The sequence below is a fragment of the Dipodomys ordii genome, unplaced genomic scaffold (genome assembly GCF_000151885.1).
Source record: "Dipodomys ordii isolate 6190 unplaced genomic scaffold, Dord_2.0 Scaffold3, whole genome shotgun sequence".
NCBI classification, from domain to species: domain Eukaryota; kingdom Metazoa; phylum Chordata; class Mammalia; order Rodentia; family Heteromyidae; genus Dipodomys; species Dipodomys ordii.
Genome location: NW_012267219.1, coordinates 14,906,336 through 14,933,819, shown reverse-complemented (window position 1 = coordinate 14,933,819; position 27,484 = coordinate 14,906,336). Strand labels below are relative to the sequence as shown.

Below are 27,484 nucleotides of genomic sequence, written 5' to 3'. Positions count from 1 at the left end.
TGTTAGATGATATTTTGTGAATGCTTTTGACATTTCTGTGTTTTCAGGATACATAATTTGAATTTCTGTCACTCTGTCCTAACCCATCACTGCAAATCATCAGCAATATTATGTTGGATGATGCAGGACTTCATGGTTATATTAAGAAAATACAGGGTCTACTTCTGGCCTTGTCCAGCAAGTTCCTCCTCAATTGCTTTGTGCTGATTCAGCACATACACCTGTTTTGTCCTAGCCTCCCTGTGCATGCTCTTCGTTGCTACCTAGCATTATGGCTCACTGAAATGGGAAAGTGACATCTTATAGCAAATCAAACATTAAAAAATCTTTATGTGGTTTTATAGAATGCTGGAGTATTTAGTGGAAGTCTGAAGACATAATGGATCCCTAATATTTTGTTTGTATACTTTGTGTGTGTGTGTGTGTGTGTGTGTGTGTGTACTAGTACTGGTGCTTGAATTCAGGGTCCTATGCTCTCCCTTGGCTTTTTTGCTCAAGGTTGGTACTTAATCCGCACATGGAGATAAGTCTCAGAGACTTTGTGCCCTGGCTGGCTTTGAACAAAAATCCTCAGATCTCAGTCTCCTGAATACCCAGAATTATAGGTATGAACTACTGGTACCTGGCTAACTCTTAAATCCTTAGTTAAACCAAGGTTCAGCAGAAAACTAGCATGATTTCACAGTATTATCTATGGCCCCTTTTGTCCCAGTATTTTTCCCATACAGTTATCCATATTGGATATGGAGACCTTCTGTCATTTCCAATGCTGTCACTTCACAGCCAGGATATTGTAATTGTTGAATATAGACAAGGTACAGACATTGAGAGCATCCCAAAGGTTTTACTTATATAAAGGGCATATAAGAATGTTAGGATAGAGACAGACTAATGGAGTTCATGAGAGTATAAACATAGCAATGCTAGAACTATATTAAACCCTGTAAATTCACTTAAAGCATAGAGATGGAAACAAGTTTAGAAAAGGGAAATGTTCTTTTTTATTAAGCTATCTTAAAGATAATTAGGGTCAAATCTTTTTTTAAAAACTGTTCCCTATTATCACATCTTTGTGTACAGTGTCTAAAGAGCTTTTGCTGATACTTTCTATACATGTTTTAGGGTTTTTAATGTGTTCAAATTTAAATTATTTGAATAAGTATAGAGAACAAGAAACAAAAATACTGTCACCAGTGTTTGTATATATATATATTATTTTTTGTTAAAACTCAATGCTCTATTTTTAATTTTTTGCCTTCCTTTTTGTATTCTCTTTTGGCTTAAGTTTCTGATACATCTTCCTCCTTTTCTTCCTCTTCCTCTTCCTCTGACGATTTTCCTTCCTCTTGTTCTTCACCAATTTCCTGTTCCCCTTCTTTCTCCACTTCTTTTGTCTGTGTTTGTAGGGTCTTTTTCCTTCTTTCAGAGCCTTCAGGGGTAAATACCATCTGTCTTTCCAACAAGATATTTGGAAACTGAGGCTGTACTATGGTAACAATTAAGACACTTAGCAGAAAACACACTATTCTCAGTAATAAAATAAACACACACACTGGATTACACACAACTGGCCGGGGATCTTCCCAACTTGGATACCAAAATTGGTAATCTGTAAATAAAGAGAGCAATTGGAAGCTGGATTTCACAGAGAGTATTCATATTGTTCAAGAAATAAAGAACAATGATACATACATGTGGCTTGGTCACGATCGGCGTTACCTAGAAAGAAACAGAAAGTCTGTGAAGAATTACATAAAGTTTCCTTTTTCACTATTAATAAATTTCAAAACAGAGTGCACTGTTCTAGTGTTTAGGCCTCACGCCATCCTTTTCACTGTCCTTCCTTCTAATTAAGTAGTAGCCAATCATATAGTACAATGTAGTCTCTCTCCATATGCTGGCTGGCCAGCATATGGAAATTCAAAACTGAAGATCTAAGGAGATAAACATTCTCTTACTATTTTTTTGTCTCTAAATCATTGTGTCATCTAATGTAAGTCACTTCATTTCTACTCTTTAAAGATTGTTTCATTTGTGGAAAATAGAGGATTCTATAATCTCTCCTTTAAATTTTTTTATTGTAAAGTTGATGTATACAGGGGTTACAGTTACATAATTCAAGTATTGAGTAGACTTCTCTTTGAGCAGACATCTCTTCCCTCATTTTCTCCCCGGTTTTCCCCTCCCTGCCCCCCTCCTCCACAAGTTGTAGAGTTCAGTTTCAACATAGTCTATAATATCTCTTACTTTCATTATTTTCTCCTTTTAGATTACTCTAAATTAATATTGTGTTTCTCCTTGTTTTTCTTATTTAATTCTCAATTTTCAGAGGCTTTCAGCTGCTCTTTGAAGTTACTGGCCTGGCATTCATTGCTTTTAGCCATCTAGCTTAATGACATCATAATTCTGGAGAAGTAAGTTTCCTTTCATCTTCAAAGTTGGGCCAATAGGCTCAGATAGCTATTCCTAATTCCCACTAGGAGAGTAGAAAGATAAATGAGTTCACATACATAGACAACCTGAGTCAAAGGTCAAGCCAGAGGGCTTTGTCTTGTAATGAAAATACAGAACTTCAGGCACTATGGAGATAGTAAGCTTTTGGTTGGATCTCTGTGGCTATTTTTGCTTTTTTAAAAATGGAAAGACTTGGAAAAAATTATATTAAGTGAAGTAAGCCAGACCCAAAGAAACATAGGTCCCATGGTTTCCTTTACGTGCAATAACTAGTATATGTCTGAGACAAGCAGAAATGGTCAGATAAGTTGATGTTAGGCGAAATGAGCCCCAAGATAAGGACTCAAATGGTTTTTCTTTCTTGCTATTGTTTCTAACATATGTATAAGATGATTTCTTTGTTACTTTGTATGTCCCACCTCCACGGTAAAATATTTTCTTGTATATATAGTGATGTATAGAGGGGTTACAGTTACATAAGTCAGGTCATGAGTACATTTCTTTTGAACAGTCTCACTCTCTCCCTCATTTTTATCCCCAGTTTTTCCCCTCCCAATCTATCATCTTCCCCAACTTGTATAGTTCATTTCCAACATAGTATCTAATGAGTGGGTCTTATTTCATACCTTTTGCTTTATTTTATACCTTAAGCAACAATTTCTGCATTACAGCTCCTTTATAAAAATAATGATTATCTACAGTCCAATCTGCATTTTGTTTTCATTTTGTATATGGGTATCTATTTGATTCTTTGGCGTATGCAATTTTGTAATTGCACTTTTTTTCTTTTCTCTTTTTTGCTGGTCCTAGAGCTTGACCTCTGGGCCTGTGTGTAGTCTTGAGTTTTTGTGCCCAAGGCTAGTGCTCTTTTTTTAAATTGTAAATTTTGTGTCCTAATTTTCAAGTTTCTTTCTTTCTTTCTTTCTTTCTTTCTTTCTTTCTTTCTTTCTTTCTTTCTTTCTTTCTTTCTTTCTTTCTTTCTTTCTTTCTTTCTTTCTTTCTTTCTACCACTTGAGCCACAGTGCTACTTTCTGTTTTCTAGTGGTTTATTGGAGATAAGAGTCTCACAGACTTTCCTGCTTGGGCTGGCTTTGAACCGTGATCCTCGAATCTCAGCCTCCTGAGTAGGTAGTATTATAGGCGTGAGCCACCAGGGCACGGCTATCAAGTTTTTTAAAAAATACTTTAAAGTAGCTGTATGAATGAGTTGCCATTTAACAGTTTATGAATTTAAGCAGCTTATGAATACAATATATCTTGATCAATGTTACCTATAATATTTCTTCTTTCTTTCAATTCTCACCCTAATGTTTGATTACATTGCATTTCATCAAATATTTAAATACCTTTAAATTTACTTATATCTGTCATATCACTTGTTAGTTTTAATCAGTAACTTTTTCTGATAAGGAAATAGCATTGATATCACTCTTGTTCTCTCAGTTTTTATTAATTGTGTCTCTTTTATATTTGCCTATCCTGGCTTGAACTCAGGGCCTGGGCGGTATCCCTGGGCTTTTGTGCTCAAGCTAGTGCTCTTCCACTTGAGCCACAGCTCTACTTCCAGCTTTTTGTGGTTAATTTGAAGCCAGCCTACCTAGACTACCCCAGTCTTCACATCCCAACCTCTTGAGTAGCTAAGATTGCCAAAATATACCTTCCTTGCATTTTGTTTTGTAACTCTAATCATTGATTGGTTTTAGTTTGCCAACTAAGGTTCATTACTTTCAAGTATTTCTTGAACTGCAGTTTTTCCATTCTTCTTTGGTAGAGGGCATCTTCCAAGGTTTATTGATATGTCTAAGACATTCATAAACTGTCTAATAAATGATTTTAATTTTGCTTATATGCAAATGGCTCGAAGAGAAAGTGTGGCTCAAAATATAGAGCCCCAGCTGTAGGTGGAAACACAAAGCTGAGGGCTATAAGCTCAGAGTTCAAGCCCCAGTTCTGATAAAACAGCCCCTTTTCTTCCCCTCAAAAGTATTACTTTACTTTTGTCTCTTCGCAAGCCTACTGGAATAACCTGTTTTTGAAGCAACTATTGTCAAATTGATTGCTATGTGAGGAATTACTGTGAAGCTTTTTCAAGGTATAACTGTTCTCATTCCTTATTTGTGGTATTTTTGCGGGCATGGATGTAAAAGAGAGAAGAAAAGGCTCTGAAGTATAGAAAAATCTAAAGATAATATGGTTTAAACGCTCCTTTGTTAAAGTAATAATAACATTAGAATCAGAGGAAAAATACTAATATCACAATAAAACCCTAGTGTTCAATTGTTTTACTGGTTGTCTTATGTATTATGGATTATTTTGACTTTTAATTTATATCCTATATCTTACTGCAGAGACGGTCTGTGCATTTGTCACGAATGCCACATCGAGTACAAAATACTCCTTCTTGATAAGGCCTTCTGGTTAGAGTTCCTCTACAAAAAAAATTTCAAATAATAGTTAGGTAAACACTCATTTTTAAACATTATTTAAACATTGTAGTGTTGTTGGAAATAGTGATTGTCCATTTTCAAGACAAAGCATCTGACCCAGAGTGGAAAGTTACTAGCAGCTTGCTTAAACAATGACTTAAAGGCTTGCTGTTGTGGCAATCACAAAGTCTATGCATCTGGAAGGTCCTTAAGAAAACAGGGTAGACAAAGAAGCTGTTAAAAGGGGATTGACTAGCAGAGGAAATGGTGGACCACAATAAAATCAGAAAGAAAAAAACTATGTTTCTGCCAAAAAGTACATGCCAGAAAAGCCTTCCTGCCACAAGAGAACCAAGGCAAGTAGAGATAACCAAAATCTGCTTCTAAAATTCAACCAATCCAAGAGGTGCACATGTTAAAACTTCCCAATAGAAAATAATGGAATTAGGTGATGTTCAGGAAGACTGTGCACCACAGTACTAAGCCACTGAGGAGCCTGGTGGAGGAGCTTGCTCATTCAGTATGCAACTGCTTGTTGTAATCCCTGCCCACCAGACACCTCGTCCTGCAAGACTGCCATTGACCTCTGACATTTCACATTCACTGTACTTCTTGTCTCTGAGTCCATTTTTCTGAGTTTGGTTTGGTGAGTGCATTATCAATTTATTAACTATTTTCACAGATATCAATTATAAATAGTTTAAGAAGTGGTTTAATTAAGAAAGCTGTTGCAAAGAAGCAGTTAAGTTAGAAATACAATCTTTCTGTCTTCCCCATTGCCAAAATATGTTCCTTCTGAAACCTAATCCTGTGTGTTTGAAACAGAATACTTTAAATATAAGAATGAATTTTAAAGCTTCTTTTGTTTCAGTATTTAGCAACATATGTACATTTAAATTGGGTATTATAGAATGTTTTGTAATAATTGTCCCAAAGACCAACTCCATGAATTACTTTGGATACTACATGAAAAAAATACATATATAGACATATAACCAACTTAGTTTACCACACATGAGAAATCGTTTTATATCAGTTGCTGAGAACTAAAAAAGGAAGAAAGGGCATAAGTAGATATGAATTGCAAAGTTTATACAAAGAATGTAGGTAGATTAAGGCAGATAGAAATAATATGTAGGGAAAAGATAATTCTGGATAGAAGGGAGAGTCTTAGTCCGGCACATTTAAACAGGATTATTAGTTTTACTTAGCAGACAGTTAGAGGTAATAGAAATAAACAGTAGGCATGTAAGTCCCCAGTAGGCTATTGTAGACCATCTAGAAGAATGTTCAAATCTAAGAAATACTCAAAAATTCTGAACCATTCTTTGTTTAACCAAAGTTCTGGTGATGCCTTTGGTGATACTACAGCAAAAACATCCAGAAATTTATCATTCTTGGCAGGTGTTACCTGTTCTCTAATTTCACTGTTCTAATATCAAAATATTTCAAGAAGGAAATGTATTTTGTTGAGAACCCAGCAGAACACCAGTCTTCTAGAAACTGAAGCATTAATCTAGTTAAATCTAGTGACCTTCACGTAAACTTTAATCTATTTTCCCTATCTTAACCCTGTATCACTACAACTGTTGCCTCCAATGGACACAAAACAAAGCAAAACTTGTCCTCTCCTAAGACTCAGGGATGGGAGACCTTTCCCTTTTATGTATGTAAAAAGCTACTCACTATAAGCACTGCCTTTGAGGCCTGGAGCATAGGTAAGCCACCCTGTGATCAGAATGTCTGATAACTGTAGTCTGGAAAAACTCTGGAAAGGCAAACAAACAAATAAATCATACTGTGCTAGAATACAATTTGTTCCGTTTTTCAAAATTTGAATTTTTCATAATTATTACTTAAATAGCCAGAAATGCCAGGCTAATTCTCTTTCTTTGCCAGTCTTTGCTAGTTCTGAGTTTCTAAGAAATTAAATCAACTCAAGTTTGAATCCACAGTACAATGAACAACTGCAATTGGAGTTATCAAGCTGGATTGGGAGCAAACTATTACATATCTGTAACTAGCAAAGTCCACTGAAATTTCACAGCTGTCTTATCAGTGCCTGAAGGAACATATAAAATATTTTATCCTTGAGCATTTCCATTTTTCTAAGAAGCAGCTTAGTGATTCACCAAGAGCTACTCAAGACTCTGAACATAGCCCGCTAAAACATTTCTTAGCCTTTTGTCTGGCCATACCTTCAATACGTTGCCATCTTCAGAACATGAGTCCTGACTTTAGATCAGGACACACGGCTTGGGTGGCCTAAGAAACAGCTGCACCTACGTCTTACCTCAAGTCCATTAGAAAGGCACTATGCACTATGCAGACACAATTCTAGTAGAGACTTTCTTTGCTTACAGTAGACCCATATCTGCTTCCAACTTATGATGACTTCAAGGCTCTTTCCTCCCTTGACATTCTAGCAATTACAATTTATGGGAGGAATGCTCACAGTTTTCCATCTAGACTTAAATATTCTACTCATTATCCATGCAACAATAATCAAAATATACCAAACAAATGTTGATTTTTCTATTTCATACCAAGCAACTAGACTGCCCACAACTCTTTTCATTTTCATTATTCCATATTATCACTGTGAAATATCAAGGCAATGGTTCCTGGTTTATATCACAAAGTCTTGGCTTTCCAAGAAGACTTAAAAGAATATATTCTAATAAGATGAAGGAAATAAGAAGGTAATGTATAGTTAGATCTTCTACATAAAATATAGTTGTCCTTAAAAAAATCACACACACTCCATGACTGTTTCCTGGACTTATTCAAAGTCAATCTAAGTTTTTTTTCTGGATGGCTAGATCTATTTTATACTCCTAGTCTGTATTTGTTTCTCTTGTGGATATTTTAACAAAGTGTCACAAATGGGATCGTTTAAAACTTTAAAAAATGTATTTATTTCCTCATAGTTGTGGAAGCTAAAGTACAAAATCAAAAGTGACAGGACCATGGTCCCTTCAAAGACTCTAAAAGAGGACCTGTTTCTTGACTTTTCTGGCTTCTGGTGCCTTTAGGAATTTCTTGGCTTGTGGTTGCATCACTCCAATATCTTCTTTATATGCATACGGCCTCTTCTTCTGTGTATTTAAGGTTGAACCTCCTTCTCCTTCTGTCTCATAAGAGACCTGTGATTGTATGTAGTGCTCATCTGCATAGTCCAGGACAAGCCCTTTCTCTCATGTCTTGGGAAAAAATCACTGTCTTGGGGAAAAAATGACACTCACGTGTTCTGAGGGTATTGAATGAGGAATGAAAGGATGAGGACCTAGATGTATCTTTCAGATTTGCACAGGGTCGGGAGTGGGGGTGGAATGGGGGACCACCATTCAGCCAATGATATAATCTTACTATATTTTTGTAACTATTAAGGCTTAAATTCAGGGCCTTGTACTTGCAATAGGAGTAGCTCTACCACTTATGCAGGACCAGTAAGCTCTTTTTGTGCTTTAGATATTTTCACTTAGTGGTCTAGGCTGGCTTTGGACCACCATCTTCCCATTGTAGGTGGGATTACAGGAGTAAGTCATTGTGCTTGCATACTACACATTTTATTTTTTAGTTTGGCTTTCTTATTTTAACTTTTACGCTATTTCATAATGCTAGTGCTTTCCCTTAGCTTTTCACTCAGTGTGAGCATTATACCACTTGAGCCACACATCCATTTCTAGCTTTTTGCAGAATAATCGGAGCTAAGAGTCTCCTTGACTTTTCTGCCCAGCCTGATTTCAAATCATTATCTCAGCCTCCTTAGTAGCTGGGATTATGTGTGGGAACCGCCCACTCCTGGATCTACTACTTAATTTCTAAATTAAATATCCATGTTTACTCTCTCTAGCAGAAGACACCCATATTCAGGACTGTGGCAAATCTTTCTACCTCGGGTCCTTCATACCAGCAATTCCCTCTACTTAGAAAAATATGGCAGACCTTCCTAGGACTATCTCCTTCTTACATTACTATCCTTATATTCTACCTGATATGTCGACACATAAAGAATATCTCCTGATTTTTCCTGTTAGAGGTCATGGTATTATCATTCACTCAGGTTTTCAGAGGAAAGACATAGGCACAGTGTGGTTTCATTATTTTATTCTACTTAACTTTAAAGTCATATTACATCAACTGGTATTATTAGATCACTTTCCTAAATATACTTAGAGACTAGACTCTCCTCAAAGTTAAGATACTATGATAGTCAGAATTCTAAGAAGGATAAAAAGAATCTTCATCTTCCACTTACATACCATGCCTAAAATCTCAAGACACTAAATATGGTTTTGTTCCATGATTATGTTATAAGGCAGAGTTGATCTTAAAATACTGAGTTTATCCAGGTGGGCTTGATCCACTAGTTGGGCATTTTAAAAGCAAAGTTTTCTTTGGCTGATTAAAGAAGTGAAATGTTATCTACATGAGAAGATTCTGACATGTCTACTGAAGATGGGGGGTGCGGTGCGGGCGGGGGAGACAAATAGGTGAAAGGGAGTATGTCGAGGAATATAGAGAGGCTTTAGAAGATGAGTACATTGCCTAGCTGACATCAAGCAAGGAAATAGAATTGAGTTTGCTTAAGCAAACTCCCTGCCTCCTCCAGTCTCTATATGAGAGCTCAGTTGACAGATGGATTTTGGCCTTTGAGGCCCTTTTATGGTGAATCCAGTCATACTGTGCCTGAACTTATGACCTATATAATTGTGATAATAAAGGGAGTACTGTTTTAAATATTTTTCTTTCTTTCTTTCCCTTCTCCTCCCTTCCTCCCTTCCTCCCTCCCTCCCTCCCTCCCTCCCTCCCTCCCTTCCTTCCTTCCTTCCTTCCTTCCTTCCTTCCTTCCTTCCTTCCTTCCTTCCTTCCTTCCTTCCTTCCTTCCCTTCCCTTCCCTCCTTCCCTTCCCTTCCCTCCTTCCTTCCTTCCATTTTCTTATTGTTATTATAAAGGTTATGTACAGAGAGGTTACAGTTATGTAAGTCAGGTGATGAGTACATTTCTTTTTGGACAATGTCACTCCTGCCCTCGTTCTCTCCTGGTTTTCCCCTCCCATCCTCACCCCACAATTTGTATAGTTCATTTTCAACATAGTGTCTAGTGAGTACCACTGCTGCATTTGGTCACCCTGGTGGCAATTCTTTGCAACAGTAGAAAAACAATGCACATACCAATGCCCTACCCCAATAGGAGTCTGTGATTTAAATGATAGCTACAACCCCCTAATTCTACTTTCTCATTGTACTCTCTTTCTTCATATTGCATGCCCTACACAATGTCCAGAGTATTCGGGGTTTTCAAATGAGATTTGGTTATTCAAGTCAGTTTGTCCAGTGGTTTTGTCATTGTCCAGAATAAATTCCCAAATCTTTAACAAGAACCCCCAATAGAATTTAGAATTACTAGTTGATTTGGGTGTCACTTAAATGTCTACCTCAACTCTTGCCTCTAACTGCAATTTATTCTTTTTTCTTTACCATCTTACTACTTGGCTTTCAACTAATCTCCTTCTATGACTACCCTGTCATTCTTCCATATAAGTTATTCCTTATTTGTTTTTCCTGCTTGGTGGCACACTGTACTATTTAATTAAAATATTATCTTGTGTACTGCAACTAAAATAAAGCCTACATTAAAAAAATAAAATATTATCTACTTATGTGTTTACTTACTGTCAAGTATTTATCTCCTGCTGTGGAAAATAAAATCAGTGGTGGTCCACATGGAAGACAAGGTATCTGACCCTGAGTGAAAAATTAATGGCTGACTGGTACCCTTAGAAATTCCCTAAACAGAACAGACAGGGGACCAGAAAGGGGAAGGGGTTCAACCAGCGGGGAGAAGAGTGGACTGAAATAAAATGAGAAACTGAGTAAAACTGGAAAGCAGATACTTAGGTGAACCTGCCTGCCACAAGAGAACAGAGAGAGGTGAAGACACAACTCTCCTGAAATGGAACCAACCCCAAAAGGTTTACACACACACACACACACACATATTACCCAAAATAAAATAATGAAACTTAGATGATGTCCAAGAAGACTGCACACCCCATAGTACTCAACTAATGAAGCATGGGGAAGGGATCTGCAACTTAGGAAAGTGATTTCTTGTTACAGTTTCTTGAGGGCATGCCTGCCCAGCAGACACACAGTCTTTGGAGACCAGCATATAAGGCTCAGTTCTGCTGTACTTCCTGTCTCTGAGTCCATCCTTTGGGCTTGGATGGGGGTTTCTTATACCTGCCAAACCTGTAAACTAAATGCAGCCAGTTTTCCATCAGAAAGTTGTTGGTTTTTTAAAATTTTTTTTACAGAGTTTATCTTATATCACAGTTCCATTATTTTCCCCATCCAGGGAAATCCAATGTGTAAATGAGTTTGTTTTTCTTTTTGGTTTAGTTCCAAAGCATTTGTGTGAGGGGGAGCCACGGGTGTGGGGGGTGGGGTGGGGGAGCAGAGATTCTTATTTTGGGGGAAGGGGTCCGGTCTTGGGGCCTGAACTCTGGGCCTGGGCACTGTCCATCAGCTCTTCAGCTCAAGGCTAGCGCTCTACCACTTGAGCCACAGCGCCACTTCCAGTTTTTTTCTTTTTGCTTATGTGGTGCTGAGGAATCAAACCTAGGGCCTCATGCATGTGAGGCAAGTGCTCTACCACTGAGCTACCTTCCCAGCCCCGTCTTTTTCAATTGTAGTACATAATGAAGTTTTAATTTTTACTTGAGATGTTAATTGGAATGTTTTTCACTCAGTTGGAGGTTATAATGACATTATTTATGGTAGTATAATGACCTGTAAGTCACTTTACAATCACTATGGGCTCCAGAAAAAGTAGGATTCACTGATAAGTATTTTGGGACGAAAAGCAAACTTTTCCGCAAACAGATTGTTTCATCTTACCATATGAAAAGAAAACAGCTAAAACAATCAGAAATCTACTTGCCAGGCAACTTTTTCCTGTTTGGTTATAGTGATAACCTTATCCCCTCCAGGGTAAGGGCTGAGCTACTGGTGGACCCGGGCCATGCCTGTGATAGGGAACTCCTTTCTGACCTTCTGCCTCCATTTAACCTGAAACTCTAGGTTCTCTCCCTGTTGAACCTGAAGCTAATATCTCTCCCCCTGAAGATGGCTAAGATTTAATGAAGTGCTATCTCCTCAATGGCTATGATGTAATAAATCTTCTTTCTCTGAGTGTCACCATATTGTCAGTTGGCATATAGAGGCAAGTGGCTAGACCTAATGTGGGATCCTAGATGTTGGACCTAGGGTTAACAAACCTAGTTTCACTGTAAGTAAGATCAATATGCTTAAGTTATGATTTATTTCATTAAGGAATTGAAAAACTATGTCAAGATAAAGCCTCCAGTTAAGACCTCTTATTTAATGCCTTTATACAGCACAAAACACTCAAAATATATTAGAAGTTAGGAAAACAAATTTGAAGTAATATCGATTTATTTTTCTATTCTTTTTTTTATCAATTTAAATAACTTACCCTGGTGCATAATTGCATATGAAAAGTGCTGCATGCACAATATTTCCAATTCTTGGACATGGGGTAACAGCACAACCAACTTTGTAAGACTTGTCCCAAACAAGCTAAAACAGAAGTTTCAAAATAAAATACAAAATTTAATTGTAACAAAATCCATACAGAAATCCACATAGAAAATTTTTTTACCCAGCCAGGGCCCCATACATGCCAGGCAAGCACTCTACTACTGAGCTAAATTCCTAACTCACATTTGTTATTTCTAGTTTCAATATATTGTTCTATTTCTTTAAGAATCAAACTTTTTTGTTGCTGTTGTTGGTCATGGGGCCTGAACTCTGGGCCTGGGTGCTGGCCCTCAGTTCTTCAGCTCAAGGCTAGCGGTCTTCCACTTGAGCCACAGCACCACTTGCGGTTTTTTTCTTTTTGCTTATGTGGTGCTGAGGAATCGAACCCAGGGCCTTATACCCTGGGTTATGCCACCTTCCCAGCCAAGAATCAAACTTTTAAAATCAGTACGATTTGAGATAAATTAAAAAAAATCTTTAGAAATGGTTCTCTTCTTCAGAGATTGCCAAAACAAAGTAAGTATTTTTGTTTATGTGATATGCTAAAGATATTAAAGTTAATACAGAAAACGAATGGAATGTCTTTTATCAAGTTCTCATCTTTTTTATTCTAATTCAGGTTCTGGTTTTCCTTAAGACACTAAATCTTTTCTCCTTAATCTTTTCTTCCTAACAAAATCCCTAGTATTGAAAAAGATAAAAACAAAAGATGTAAGAGCTGAAATGAAGTCAACTGGGTCAATGCAAGAATAAAGAATGGATTGGAGATTAGAATTAAGGAACAGCAAATTCAGAGTCCAGTAACAGGTCATGGAATAGATTTATTTTCTAAGAACATTGTTATATTAAAAAGTCTCATGTATATAAGTGGTCAGTAAAACACAGGGCCTCAAGCTTGGTACCCAAGTACTCCACCACTTGAGCGATACTCTTTGTTTTCATTTTGGTTTTGACATAGGATCTAACTTTGCCAATCTCCTTGAACTTGCAATCCTCTTGCTTCTGTCTCCTAAGAAGTGAGGCTTATAAGTATGAACCAACACACAGAGCTAGAGATTCTAACTTTGATACGTTAGACAAAGGAGAGTTACTAATTCTAGAATAAGAAAGACTTGACCAAGTAAGAGTGAAAGAGCAGGGCATAGCAGTGTACTCCTATAATCCAGTGTTCAAAAAGCTGAATACAACCTGGGCTACACAGTTAGCCCCGGTCTCAAAAGGATTCTGAGAAACACAGAAAAAAATGGGTTAGAAGTTTCTTAAAGGATCATATGTTTCATGGAAAAGAACGGTATGAGTTCATGGTGAATAAATACAAAAATTTTAAGTTTTACATAAAACCTAAAATCAGTCTATTGACTGAAAAGCAGTCAGGCTTTAAATTAGAAGTTCACTCATTCAAAATTTCTTGATTTCTGATAAAAATATTTACTGAAGACCTAAATAAAAAAAATGTCTTGTAGTATTGAGAACATGTGGATGAGAGGACAAGGTCTCTGCTTTCAGTGTTGTAGAATACATATATGTATATATAGTAAATATGTAGGTAACAATTAAAGTGTGATATGTGAAATAAATGTGTCTGAAGGAAATGAAAAGTGGTCCAGTACTCTGGGAGTATAAGGTGTGAGGGTGGAACATGAATCAAAAAAGGATACTGTTTGCATTTGCAGCTACAAATTTGTAGCTACAATCAGCTACAAAGCAGTATGCATACTGATCTGTACAAAGTCTTTTATTTTTGTTTATGGGCAATAATATGTAAATAATTTTTGTCTACTAGAATCTTATTTCCTTTTCCTACTATGCTCTATTTTGAGAAAAGTCCCTTTGATGTTAGGGTATAAGGTTTATGATTTAGTTGTATAGTTTAACATGACAGATAAAATTGTGAATATTTTCAAGATACAGAGCTACTTATAATTTCGATTTTGCTGAAAGTAGTGATTTTAGATCTTGAATATATTTATAAATTTGAAACAAAAACTAGGGCAGTAAAGCAGTTAAGAATTCTCTTATATAGAGTAACAATATAAAAAGCAGATACCTGAACGTAATGAGAACAGTTACCAGAGCAATTGTCATTTTCAAAATTATAAATTTTCCTCTCTTCAAACCAACTTCTGATGGCAATACTTGCAGTAAACTCATTTTCAGGGCCAACCCACATATTTTCACCAATACCGTTAAATACAGGGTGGGACATTTGTATGTCTTCTAAATGAGTATTTCGTTTAAACACACATTTTTTCCCCCAGGCTCTAGCAGTTCGTGATAAAGCTACATCCCAGGTCTGAAAAACATAAAATAATAATAATGACAATATATATATAAAATATACACATATATGTATATATATATACATATATAACAACAATAATAAGAGAAACAAAATAATAACAAACTTTTCTGGGCTCTGAATTGTATTTCTAGAGTTCTGTAGTTTATGGGGAAAAACTTTTTGGAGATAATCATAGGAACTATTTCCTGAGACAAAGACAATGCATATTTATTTGTAATTGAAGTATTAAATTGACAGACAATGCAAGTTATTGTAATAATTTTGCATGACAAACGCTTAGAATTATATAACAAATGTCCTTACATATACTCTTCTTAGAATATATTTTAATCTCATGCCTTTTTAATAATATAGCTTAGTAATATAAAAATTTTATATATTCATCTAAGAACTATTTTTGAGAACTCATACATAACATATTGTGTTTTCAGAAATAAAATGAGAAGTTGGCAAAAAACAGTATACTGTTAGGAGAAAAAGATACTACATATATATGTATATAACTTAAATATATGTTGGTAAATTGATAAAGCTGACACCTAAAAACCTTCATGGGAATTCTCAGAGATGCTAAAAAAATACCCTTAGATGCTACTATTCCCTAGAAAGCTATCTGTAAAGGATCATTAAAGTTGCTGTTTAGTTAAAAATAGCACATTAGTCAAAAATATTTGTTAAAATAAAAATTCCAAATGGTTACAATCCTAAGTAACAGTTAACTGTTATCGAAAAATTAACATGTCTGAGGTAATCTCAGAGTTTTCTTACTTAACTCCAGACATTGCACAAATGCAAAGGGGACATTGCTATGAGAAAAGCAGCATCAACTAAAAGGACACTGCACAATAAGTTAAGAAGTTTCCAGCCTGCCACAAGCAGTGTGTGTCCCCCCCCCCACCATCTCCCCCTCCCCCCAGAGCGCTCCCTTCCTGCTCCACCCAAAAGAATGTCCAGAAGATGAATGTTCTGTCCAGGATTTAGAGAATGAATTCTCACTTGAAGAAAAGTACTAGGGAAACATTTCCAGTTTAGGAAGTATTTTACCAAAAGGAGTCTGGGACGCAAATGCAGCTCTCTAGAGTAAACAGGATTTTTAAGTGCCAGATCTATTCCCACTGTGCTTCAACAGACTGTTGTCAGAGGCACTGGCACAGGAGTCAGACTCACCAATGGATCCCCGATCAATCAGTCAGGAGTGAACGCAAAGGCTTCAGAGGTGTGCACCTGGGGTCCTGGATGAGAGGTCCGGGGGTCCAATGATGAATCTGATCCTATCTGCACCACAGCTCCATAACTGTTAGAGAAAAATAATTCATGACACTTATTAACACAGTAAGGAAGACTTTATTCAAACTTGTTATAGGTGCCAATAATAAGGTAGAGGGGGCTGGGAAGGTGGCTCAGTGGTAGAGTGCTTGCCTTGCATGCATGAGGCCCTGGGTTCGATTCCCCAGCACCACATAAGCAAAAAGAAAAAAAGCTGGAAGAGGCGCTGTTGCTCAAGTGGTAGAGCGCTAGCCTTGAGCTGAAGAGCTAAGGGACAGCGCCCAGGCCCAGAGTTCAGGTCCCACAACAGGACTCCCTCCCTCCCACCCCCCACCCCCCAAAAAAATAAGGTAGAGGAGATTTGGCTCAAAGACAAATATAGCAAGGAAAGTGGAATTTATGCTAATGCAAGAGGATGTCAGCAGATAGAATATTACTAAGAGGAGACATCAAGGCCTGTGGTGCGATTGATAAAAAACACACGAAGAATTATCCTTGATGGCAGGCCAGAGCAATAAAAAAACCAAGGATATGGTATTCTCTGTAAACTGGAATATGTGGGATTTTTACTAAAGCTTGTCAGGCCAGAGAAAATTCAAATAACTAAAGTCATAAATAGAAGAGGAGACATTAATATTGGTCTTATAGAAACAAAAAGAAGCATAATCAAGAAGATGCTGGAGAGGATGTGGCCAAAGAGGAACGCTACTGCATTGTTGGTGGGAATGTAAACTTGTTCAACCACTTTGGAAAACAGTATGGAGGTTCCTTAAAAGACTCCACATAGAGCTGCTCCCCTATGACCCAGCAATCCCACTTTTGGGCATTTACCCAAATGATCACAAACAAGACCATACTAAAGCTACCAACACAACTATGTTTATTGCCGCATTATTTACCATAGCTAAGATATGGAACCAACCCAGATGCCCCTCAGTAGATGAGTGGATCAAAAAATGTGATTATATATATATACACACACACACACACACACACACACACACACACACAATGGAATTCTATGCCTCCATCAGAAAGAATGACATTGCCCCATTTGTTAGGAAATAGAGAGACTTGGAAAAAAATTATATTAAGTGAAGTAAGCCAGGCCCAAAGAAACATAGGTCCCATGGTTTCCCTTATTTGCAATAACTCATATATGTCTGGGACAAGCAGGAAAGGTAAAAAACTATGTACATATGACCAGATAAGATGATGTTAAACAAAATGAACCCCAAGATAGGGACATGTGTTTTTTTTCTTTCTTGCTACTGTTTCTAATGTATTTATAATGTACCATGTGATTCTTTTTGTTTTTTTATATGTTCCTCCCACACAGTATAACCCCTGTTTTCACTGTATGTGAGGTCTGTGACCTGCATCTTGTATATACACTTCTCTAATTTGGGGAGGGGAAGGAAAAACAAAATGTTTAACTAGGGATACAGGTTGACCCATTAGTACAATGAGATGTACAAGACACTATGCTGAAAAACGAACTTTACAACTTAGACTGGGGGAATGGGGGGAGTATAGCTGCGGGGGTGGGAGGGAAGGGATGGTAGGGGAAAAACAAAGGAGGAGGCAACAATGCTTGATAGGAAATGTACTCATTACCTTGCTCATGTAACTGTAACTCCTCTGTACAGTATTTTTACAATAAAAAGTATTTAAAAAGAAACAAAAAGAAGTATAAGAGTGCTAATGACAAATATAGGGTAACAAATTTTATAATCTAGAAGTAGCAGACACATTTGTAGAAACACAACCAAATGGGATTCATGAAGACACAGGAAATGAATTGACTTATAGCTAGTAAAAGAGTGAGTCAGTAATAAAATTACCAAGAAAGAAAGGCCCAGGACCAGATGGCTTCTTTGGTGAATTGCACCAAACATTTCAACACTTAACTCCAGTTCTCAAATACTTTCATGAAAATGAAGAAGGGAAAATCCTTTCTAGTTCACTCTATGACCAGCATTATTGCAGTCAGTGAAGACACTTTAGGAGAATAAAAAGAACGATGAATCCTTTTTGTGAATACTACTGTAAAAAACCCCTAACAAAATAATAAAAATTATTAAAAAGCCCAACAAATCAAATTCCATCTCTGCTTTAATATACCACAACCAATTGGAATTTATTACTGGGAGGCAAAGATGATTCAACATATAAAATAATATTATAAATCAATTAATATAATGGGGGGAAATCACTTTAATTATTAGAAAAGCTTCTAACAAAATTAAACACCCTTTTATGATAGAAACACTCCACAAACTTAGAACAGAAGGAAACTCCCTCAATGTAATAAAAGCCATATATAGAGAGCTCACAGCTAATATAATGCTTAATTGAGAAAGACTGAAAACTTTTATTCTAAGATTAGGGGGAGACAATGATGCTCACTTTTAGCACTTCTAATCAGCAAAGGATTAAAAATCCTGTCTCAGGCAATTAAGCAAGAAAAAGAAATAAAAGGCATTACAAATGGAAATGAAGAAGTAAAATTACCTCTGTTGGTAGTGACATGTTACTTGTTCTAGCAAACATAAATGATCTACCAAACACATTAGAATCAACAAATAAATTTAGAACAATAAGCTACAAATTAGCACAAGACACAGGATGCATTTCTATACATGAACAATGTATCTTTGAAAGGAAAAACTAGGCAAATGATTCCATATAAAAGCATTAAAAATGAAAATAAATTTAAAAAAGAACATTTTCTATACTGAAAACTTTAAAAGAACAAAACAACAAACAAACAAACAAGTCAATTCACAAACAGAATAAACAAGCTGATTTTAAAAAGGGCAAAGGACTTGATTAGAACTTTCCCAAAAGAAGACACATGGCCGATAAGTACATGAAAAGATGCTCAAAGTCTCATAAGGCATTAGGAAAAAATGAATTATCATTTCATCCATCAATAGCCATTATTAGAAAGCAAAAAAAATACCCAAACAAACATTGGTAATGATATGGAGAAAATGTAATCCTTGTCCATTCCTGAAGTGAATGTAAAATGGGGCAGCCATTCTTAAAACATTAAACATGGTTTGCAATAAAAGCTAGCAATTCTAATGACAATGTCTATAAATCTAGAAAAAAAGAAGCATAGGTTGCAGCAGATATTTGCAAATGCAGAATCATAGTAGCATTTGACACAGTAGCCCAAAGATGGTAACAACTTGAGTCCATTAACAGAATGGATAAATTTGGTATACAAATGTAGTAGAATATTATTCATCTCTAAACAAGGAGGAGATTCTGACATCTTAAATCTTATAACACAATCTGAAGATATGTTTAGTGAAATAAGCCAGTCACAAAACAAGATATGGTATGATTCCATTTACACAAATTTCCTTCAATAGTGAAATTCATGGAGTCAGAGTAGACAGGGAGAACCTAAAGCAAGTAGAGAGTAATTGTTTGACAAATATGGAGTTTTAATTTAGGAACATGGAAAACTTTTGGAGACTGATGATAGTGACAGTGGCACAACAATGTCAATATTGTATAAGCTTATATATATATATATATATATATTGTACTGTATTAATATTCTTATTCAAAGTTTAAGATTGAGTGTGTGAAAGGCTATTGACACTGATTAACTTTGAAATTTACAATTAAAGCTCACATATTAAAATGCTAAGAATAGCCGGTAAAATAATAAACATAAATATAAATTGCAAAGATAATTATAGATGTTCTACACAGAACATACTATCCTCACAGAATACAGTATACACATTAACATTTATTTCCTATAAAAATATGCAGAACACCATGTGTAGTGGTACATGTTTGTTAATCTCAGCACTTATGGGGCGGGGGGGGGGGCGGTACATGTAGGAGGCTACACTTTTTAGCCAGAAGCTGGCTGTATAGCAAGATCCTGTCTCAATAGGTGAAAGAAAAGAGAGATGGAGACAGTGACAGAGATACAGAAATAGATAGAAAATCAAAGAAGAAAAGGATAGAAAGAAATACTCAGAAAAAAATACAGAGTTCACCTTATACTGTAAGAAGAAATGGGAATAAAATATAGTGCAAGGCACATTTAAGAAATCCTTTCAAGGTATAAGAAATAGGTTTACTGAAAGATTCAATATTCATTAATGAACATTAGGGAACTAATCTTAAAGGAAGAAAAAATATATGTCTTGGAAAGAGTCTTTACAATAAACTATAAATTAGGAGATCGTAGTTGATTAATACACTTACTTTCTGAATTCTACAGTTATTTTTAATGATTATCATGAAACCTGTATAGCAAGAAGGAAATGGTTAAGATGTTAAATAAAAATGGGGGGGGGAAGTAGGCAGAAGTGAGTAACATTGTAAGAGAATGCAAAGTCAGAATCTGGGCTAGGATCCTGGGACAAAAATCCCTGGGGAACAAACATTGAATTGTGCACTAGGAAGGAAAAGAAAGAAAAAGGAAGAAAGGAAGGGAGGGAGGGAGGGAGAAAGAAAGGAAGCAAGCAAGCAAGCCTGCACCTTTGACTTAGTTTCCATATGGAGGAAGGAAGGAAGGAAGGAAGGAAGGAAGGAAGGAAGGAAGGAAGGAAGGAGGGAAGGAGGGAAGGAAGGAGGGAAGGAAGGGCAAAATACACAATATTAGTAATGAAAATAAACAGTATATTTTAAAAACATCAATGAGGGGCAAAAGTTTAAAATTTTTAATAAAAGCCTGATGTGACCCTGTACTTCAACCATCTTTAAAAGGGCTTCACTCTCTTCTAATTCTGATCCCAAGATCCTGTCTTCTCATAAAATTATGATAACTTAGTCCTTGTTGATAATGTTGAAGTAATTTCTGTCTCCCTACTGGGGCTTGAACTCAAGAGCCTAACATTTTTAACACTTTCAATGCTCAAGGCTGGCATTTTACCACTTGAGTCACAACTCTACTTCGGGGTGTGGGGAGGTTGATTGGCAATAAAGGTATCATGGCCTTTTCTGCCAAGGGCTGGCTTTGAACTGGGATCCTCAGATTTCAGCCTCCTGAGTAGTTTGGGTTACAGGGCTTGGCTTGCAATGGTTTTGTTTTCTTTTTAATGCTTGAAGATAGGGTTGCACTGACCACCATCTTCGTGACGAAGATGTTTGGGGCGGTCTTCTGGGACACCCTGGGTGGGAGGTTGGGAAACTGCCACCGGGCCTCACCCACCATGAAGCGCAGGTTGGACCCTCCGGGATAGACATCTCCCCGGAGTTCATTATGGAGTCCCACGTACTCATTGATAAAGTCAACGTCCTCTTCATGTGGCAAGAAGTGCGCGTTCACGCCAGAACCCAGCAGGAGCAGCCACAGCTCACACAGCCACAGCTTCAAAGCTCCGCGGAGCGCCAGGAGCAGCCATTCGGCTTCCATGGTCCGCCTGTGGCCGATGAGCCCATGCGCATGCGTAAACCCGCCCTCTTGACTTGTCAATCTACGGCCACAGTGCCCTGGACCATAAACTGCAACCTTCCTCCCTCCATCTCAGTAAAGGAAATGTGCTGGAGACAGCGAGCAGGCTCTGAGGAGAGCCAGCACTACAGCCCTACAGAAGCTCCTCGTAAATGTCTGTCTAAACTGACAGGAAGACTTGAATCTTTAAGTTTCCCCAAATTGAGAGGGTACAGGTTTTCTTTTTCATACCTTTTGTGCTTTCCCACATGCATATAACTTCCTTTCTTCATTCTCATCTTCCACTAGAATTGGGTGTGGTAGTGCATGTCTACAACAACAGCACTGAGTCAGCAGGATGAGCGTTCAAAGCCAGCCTCCTCAGCTACATACACTCAAAAAGAAACATCCGCAACGAAAACCCCACACAAACTAAGAGACATCCCCACTGGCTTGCTACACTGATGAACACACATTTACATACCATGACTATTTCCTTCAGAGTTTACAAGGAGGTGTGTTGTCACTATGTAGAAATACTAGAGAGCTCATTTTCAAACATAGGAGACTAACATGGTAATATGGGTGGAATCACAGAACATAGTTTGGTTTGTGTAGAACATAGTTTGGGATTCCTGGAAGTATTCTTCAAGTATTCTGTCTTTCAGTTCTGTTGATGAATTGGCTACACCATATACATCATACCTCACAATTCAAAAAAAAATTCAAGAGGTGTGTTACATATGAGTATCTATTATTGTTTTACATAGTATTTATTAGTCCACCTTTTGGGGGTGCCTTAGTACCAAAAGATTGTTGGATTTCTCATAAATTTTTAATTTTTATATATTTTTGAGTTTGGGGTGGTTGGCTTGCCTTCCAAATATTTAAACTTATATTATTGCTAAAGCAATGAACTAATTCAGCACAGGAAACTTCTTGAAGGAACTGGGATTGTTTGAGTGCTGACAAAATCATTTATATACTTGAACATGACATGGAAAATTATGCCATTGGATTATGTTGTTATGAGTAGAGAATCCTCGGGGAACAGACCACGGACTCAGAATTAATGCTTAACTAAGAGGTAATTTATTAGCAGCAAAAAGGTGCTTGGTGGAGCTATCTATTCTCCATTACCTGCTCCCCCCACCCGAGGGTGTACTGTTGGTATTTTGCATATAATCTACCTTGCTGTGTGAAACTCCTCTCCTGTGCCTCTTGATCCCTCTATCCCCAGTCCTTCTTTTGGGAATACCAGTAATCTGCCAGCTCTCACTATTCTTGAAGTTAATTACTGGTATATAAAGATAGTGTGTCATATCTGAAGTGTACTGATCTCCATAAATTGTAGCAACTTAAACAATAGCCCATACTTATTAGAATACTAGAGAATAGAACTCTTTTGATAGATATATAATGGTATTTTTTGGGGGGTTGGTCGTGGGGGCTGAATTCTGGGCCTAGGCACTGTCTCTCAGGTCTTCAGATCAATGCTAACACCCTACCACTTGCGCCACGCACCACTTCAGACTTTTTTCTGCTTATGTGGTGCTGAGGAATCGAACCCAGGGCCTCATGTATGCAAGGCAACACTCTACTGAGCCAATTTCCCAGCCGTATAATAGTAATTGTTTTTTTTAAAGTTGGCTTTATTCTATTACTTCCTGCTTTCTGCACTACAATATCTTCCATTTACAAAAAACCAGTGGAGGTGGTGCCTCAAATGGTAGAGCACCAACCTTGAGCAAATGTGCCAACCAAGAGCATGGAGCCCTGATTTCTAGCCCCCAAAAGAGTATAGATGAATAAATAAGACATTTAATAAGTTTAGATTCCACTTAGTAGTGTCGATGATTTAATAGAGAATTAAACTGATGATGAGTTACAGTTAGCCATACACGGTTCCTTTATTGTGGTATATAAATGATAATTAAAATACTTTCAGAAGAATAAAACCTAGGATGAGTAAGTTACGAGCTGTCCTCCGAGATGCTTTTGCCTGGGTCATCTTATGTGGATGTTCTGTAAACAAAACACAAGAATCAAATCAATGTAACTTCAAAGGGATAAAATGACTGAAGCAACACTGAAATGTTTTGATACAGACAGGGTAAAAAATGTTTGGGCCTTTTAAAATAGGAACATTTTGTGAAAACAGAAAGCATAATCAATTTAGAAAAAGTAGTTTGGCATTCTAACTTAAGAAAATGAATGCTTTTTCTCTAAGCCCTACTGTACTTAAAAATCTTCATGAAGTTCCCACTTACAGGTGTCATTGTGAACAAATATGTATAGATTGTCTCATGTTGAAGGCACAAAGTCTTGAAATTTTCTCAACTACAAAGCAGTCAACTTTATTTTATTTTATTTTTTGCCAATCCTGGGGCATGAACTCAGGGCCTGGATACTGTCCTCGAGCTTCTTTTGCTCAAGGCTAGCACTCTGCCACTTGAGCCACAGTGCCACATCTGGCTTTTTCTGTTTATGTGGTACTGAGGAATTGAACCCAGGGCTTCATGTATATTAGGCAAGTACTCTACCACTAAGCCACATTCCAGCCCCTCAACTTTATTTTTAGCACTCCACCATGCTCAATTCAAGTCCTTGATCAAATGTAATTTCTTCATGTTTACCTTTAACTATCACCTAAATTTCTGTGGTCCTTGCCTCAGGTATTGTTCCTTGTCTTTTCACATCTATTTTTTCTTTTCCACTTAGCCTCCTGGGAGGATCTTGTATTAAGAGTTCTTTCCTTTTTTTTGCTTCCCCCCCTACATTCACTTGTGCATTTTCATTGATTTTCTGTGATGTACTGAGCATGATTTTAAGACTTTGGCCATAACGGTGATCAGAAGAAAAAATTAAGTTTCCTTTATGGTAAAGGGTGAACAATCTATCATTAATTTATGGAATAAGTAGGTAAAATTAGTAAGAGTGATCATTTCAGAGAGCTATAAGTACTATTACCTATAATATAAATTATGCTAGAAAATGATCTGAAATGTGTTAAAATGGAATTTTTTGGTGCCTTTGTTTTGGGCTGAAGTAACTTTGTATGATTTTTTTTAATGTCCTATTAGTCACCTCCTGAGGTAAGCTACTCAATTCTAGCAGCTATGTATTGACATATTGTGCCACGATCCCTGTCTCAGTAAAGACGCCAACCAAGCTAAAGGTTATATTTAAATAAAAATTAACAACAAAAAAGAGGAAGCACATTAATCAGTTCCCAAGACTTAGGTGGACCATAATTACATATTTAGCAGAAATAAAAGAATAAAATAATTTACAAATATTTTCCCCAATCCTAAATATCACATAATCATTAAAGGAATCAGTAACTAAAATTTACAAATACATAACACAGACACCAGAATAAAAAGTTTTACAGATTATGTCTTCCAAATATTAAAAAATTAGGTAATAAGAATCTTACACAATTGTAATCCACATAAAAGAAATGAAAAAGTAACACTTCCTACTTTCAGTTTCTTTTTTGACTATCTTAAAGTCGAAATTTTGTAAATACAAATGAGGAAGAAAGCTTGTAGATCAATTATAATTCTGAATTTAATTGCAGAAATATAAACTATTGTAAACAAATTTATTTTATAATGTATAATTACATAAATATAATTATATAAGCATAACATTATAAATACAATATTGAAATATTTTTATTTTATGTATACATTTTATAAGTTTTGAAATTATACATAAAATATTACAAGAATCTAGCCATCTATAAGGCTAACCTCATGACCAAATTGCAGAGGGAATGGTTTAATATTGGACTATTTAGTCACCATTTAACTTCCCTACCCTTTGAGATCTTACAGTAGGGCTATGTTGTACAAGAACTCTTTGGATATAGCTTACAACATTAGCACTAACGGAAAAAGAATCAGGATCATTTGAGGAGATATAGGGAAAATGTTAATTTTAAGCATTATTCGAGTTCAGAACAATCAGTGCTTACTTCTGAATGAGTGGTTATTCTAACAATAAATAATAAAAGGAGATATATAGAGGAAAACACAAATACACATTGCAGCCAATAGTATTTTGAGTATGGCCACAAACTGGGTCACAGTTCTGCATCATTTCTGTTTTTTAAATTGAGAGCTGGAGTAATCAGTGCAGAGAGAAAGAATCTGAGTTTTAATATAGTCATTTGTGGCAAATGAATTATATTACATAGAAGCAGTGAGATCTTATCCATAAAATTTAAACTAAAGGTATTACCATTTAAAATGTAATGAATTTATGAAAAAAATCATTGTCTAAACATTATTATTATTACTAATTATTGCTTACTGCAGAGCCTCCTCACGCATTTCAGTCCTTTTGGACACAGAGAGCAGGATTTTCCTTTTATATAGGGGGCCTTATTTGCAAAATTTCCTCTGTAAAAAAGAAAAACATTTATTGGCTAAAATGGCTATATCTTTTCAAATTTTGTGCGTGTATTTATGTAAACCAGTTTGGCCATTCACTAAATTATGTGTATTGATAAAGAAAACTAACAAGTATTGTCCCAACATATGCTTCATTCCTTTAATAAAAAGAAATGGTTAAAATAGTTCTTACTTGGCCTTCTATACTGATAAATTTATCTTTTGGTTCTAGAAGAGTTTTGGTACTCTATTGTATTTTCTATATAGAACTATGAATTAGCAGTTAAAAAGAGATAGATCAAAGGCCAAAAATGCCCCCCCTCCAAAAAAATGGGTCATGGTTTTTGTGCAGTTTGAAGACTAAGAATTATTTCTTATACTTTAATAGTCAAAGCAAAAATAAAAAGATTACTAAAGAAGAAAAACAATAACCAAAGATTAATATATAAGATACAGCGGTGCATGGCCTGTAGTGTAGTATGTTTACTACTTGGTAATTTACAGAAAAGACTCTTACTGTTAGTTATTATGTTAGCTACCAAGTTTCCTTGGGTGACCCTTATTATATTCAAGACATATCTTCATTTTTATTTCACTGAGAGTTCTTATTTTTAATGATATTCTTTCCTTTCCATCTTTTGAAATAACCACATTATCCTTACTTTCAGTAGATTACATGGCAAATTTCTTGGATGATTTTGGAATGTTGAGTCAGCCTCATTTTCTCAGGATAACCTCCCCTTAGGTTAGCTATGTTGTTAATATATTATTGGATTCAATTGCTTTATTTAGAATTTTTGTATTTGTGATTTGAGGGATACTTCTCTACAGTGTTCTATGCTCTTTTCTGTATAATTTGTGAGAAGTTTTTCTATCTTATTTAAATTGGAAACATTACTGGCTTAAATGTTGATATTTTCCATTTTGTTGTCTGTAAAACATGCTGTGCTGTGTCATCTATTTCCATAAGAATGAAATATCATGTCTTCCTAATCACTATGGGTTGAGAATTGGTAATTTCTTTATTAAATAGCTTTGGATCTTAATGATTTTTCTGTTATTTTTATTGGTCATTTCACTTATGTATGAATATTTTTGTTATTTTTTTCTTGCTTTGTGTTTACATTTCCATCCCCTCCACCCCCCCAGTTTCTTAGATGGAAGACGAGGTCATTGATTAGAAGGGATTTTCCATTTACATCGTGGGCCTTTAGTACTATAACTTCCCTTCAACTGGTTGGTTTAATGGTATCCCCAAACAATTTGTGTTCATTTTTCTTCGCTTCACAATACCAATTTCTGTTTAATTTTTTTCTCTGATTTATAATTTACTTGTATGTTAATATTCAAATATTGTCAAATTACAATGCCATTCTGTTATTTGCTTGTAATTTAATTCCAATGTGGTCAGATACTATGCTTTGCATGATTTTTAGCTGTTTAAATTTACTAAAATTTATTTTATTACAGATTATGACTGATAGAAAATGTGAGCTATACATAAAAGAATATGTATTCTGCAATTGGTTTTTTTTTGATAGTATATTTTTTAATTAATTAATTAATTTTTTATTTGTGAACATACTGTACAGAGGGGTTACAATTACATGGGCAGGATAATGCGTACATTTCTTACCAAGCATTGCAGCCTCCTCCTT

General features: G+C 36.1%; 2 protein-coding genes across 2 annotated transcripts in view; both read right to left on the bottom strand.

Moving 5' to 3' along the window:
• Positions 1-1,280: 1,280 nt before the first annotated feature.
• Positions 1,281-21,408, bottom strand: Glipr1l2 (GLI pathogenesis-related 1 like 2). Its single transcript, XM_013018723.1, has 6 exons — positions 21,205-21,408; positions 14,496-14,741; positions 12,384-12,487; positions 4,798-4,883; positions 1,693-1,719; positions 1,281-1,609 (listed from the first exon to the last, which is right to left on the bottom strand). Exons 1-6 carry the CDS (start codon positions 21,406-21,408, stop codon positions 1,281-1,283), a joined length of 996 nt encoding a protein of 331 aa, XP_012874177.1.
• Positions 21,409-23,359: 1,951 nt separating this feature from the next.
• Positions 23,360-27,484, bottom strand: part of Glipr1l1 (GLI pathogenesis-related 1 like 1) — an 18,620-nt gene continuing 14,495 nt past the window's right edge. Inside the window, exons 4-5 of the mRNA XM_013018716.1 lie at positions 25,747-25,835; positions 23,360-23,451 (exon numbers count right to left, since the gene is read on the bottom strand). Coding sequence (XP_012874170.1) covers positions 23,360-23,451; positions 25,747-25,835 — 181 coding nt within the window. The remainder of the gene's footprint in view (positions 23,452-25,746; positions 25,836-27,484) is intronic.

Excerpts from the sequence above, each read along its gene's own strand:
- Glipr1l2 (XM_013018723.1), bottom strand. The coding sequence starts at position 21,408 with ATGGAAGCCGAATGGCTGCTCCTGGCGCTCCGCGGAGCTTTGAAGCTG. Across the intron at positions 14,742-21,204 it reads GGTCCAACCTGCGCTTCATG|ACCTGGGATGTAGCTTTATC; the intron begins GTGGGTGAGGCC and ends TATGTTTTTCAG. Across the intron at positions 4,884-12,383 it reads ATATGCAATTATGCACCAGG|AGGAACTCTAACCAGAAGGC; the intron begins GTAAGTTATTTA and ends TTTTTTTTGTAG.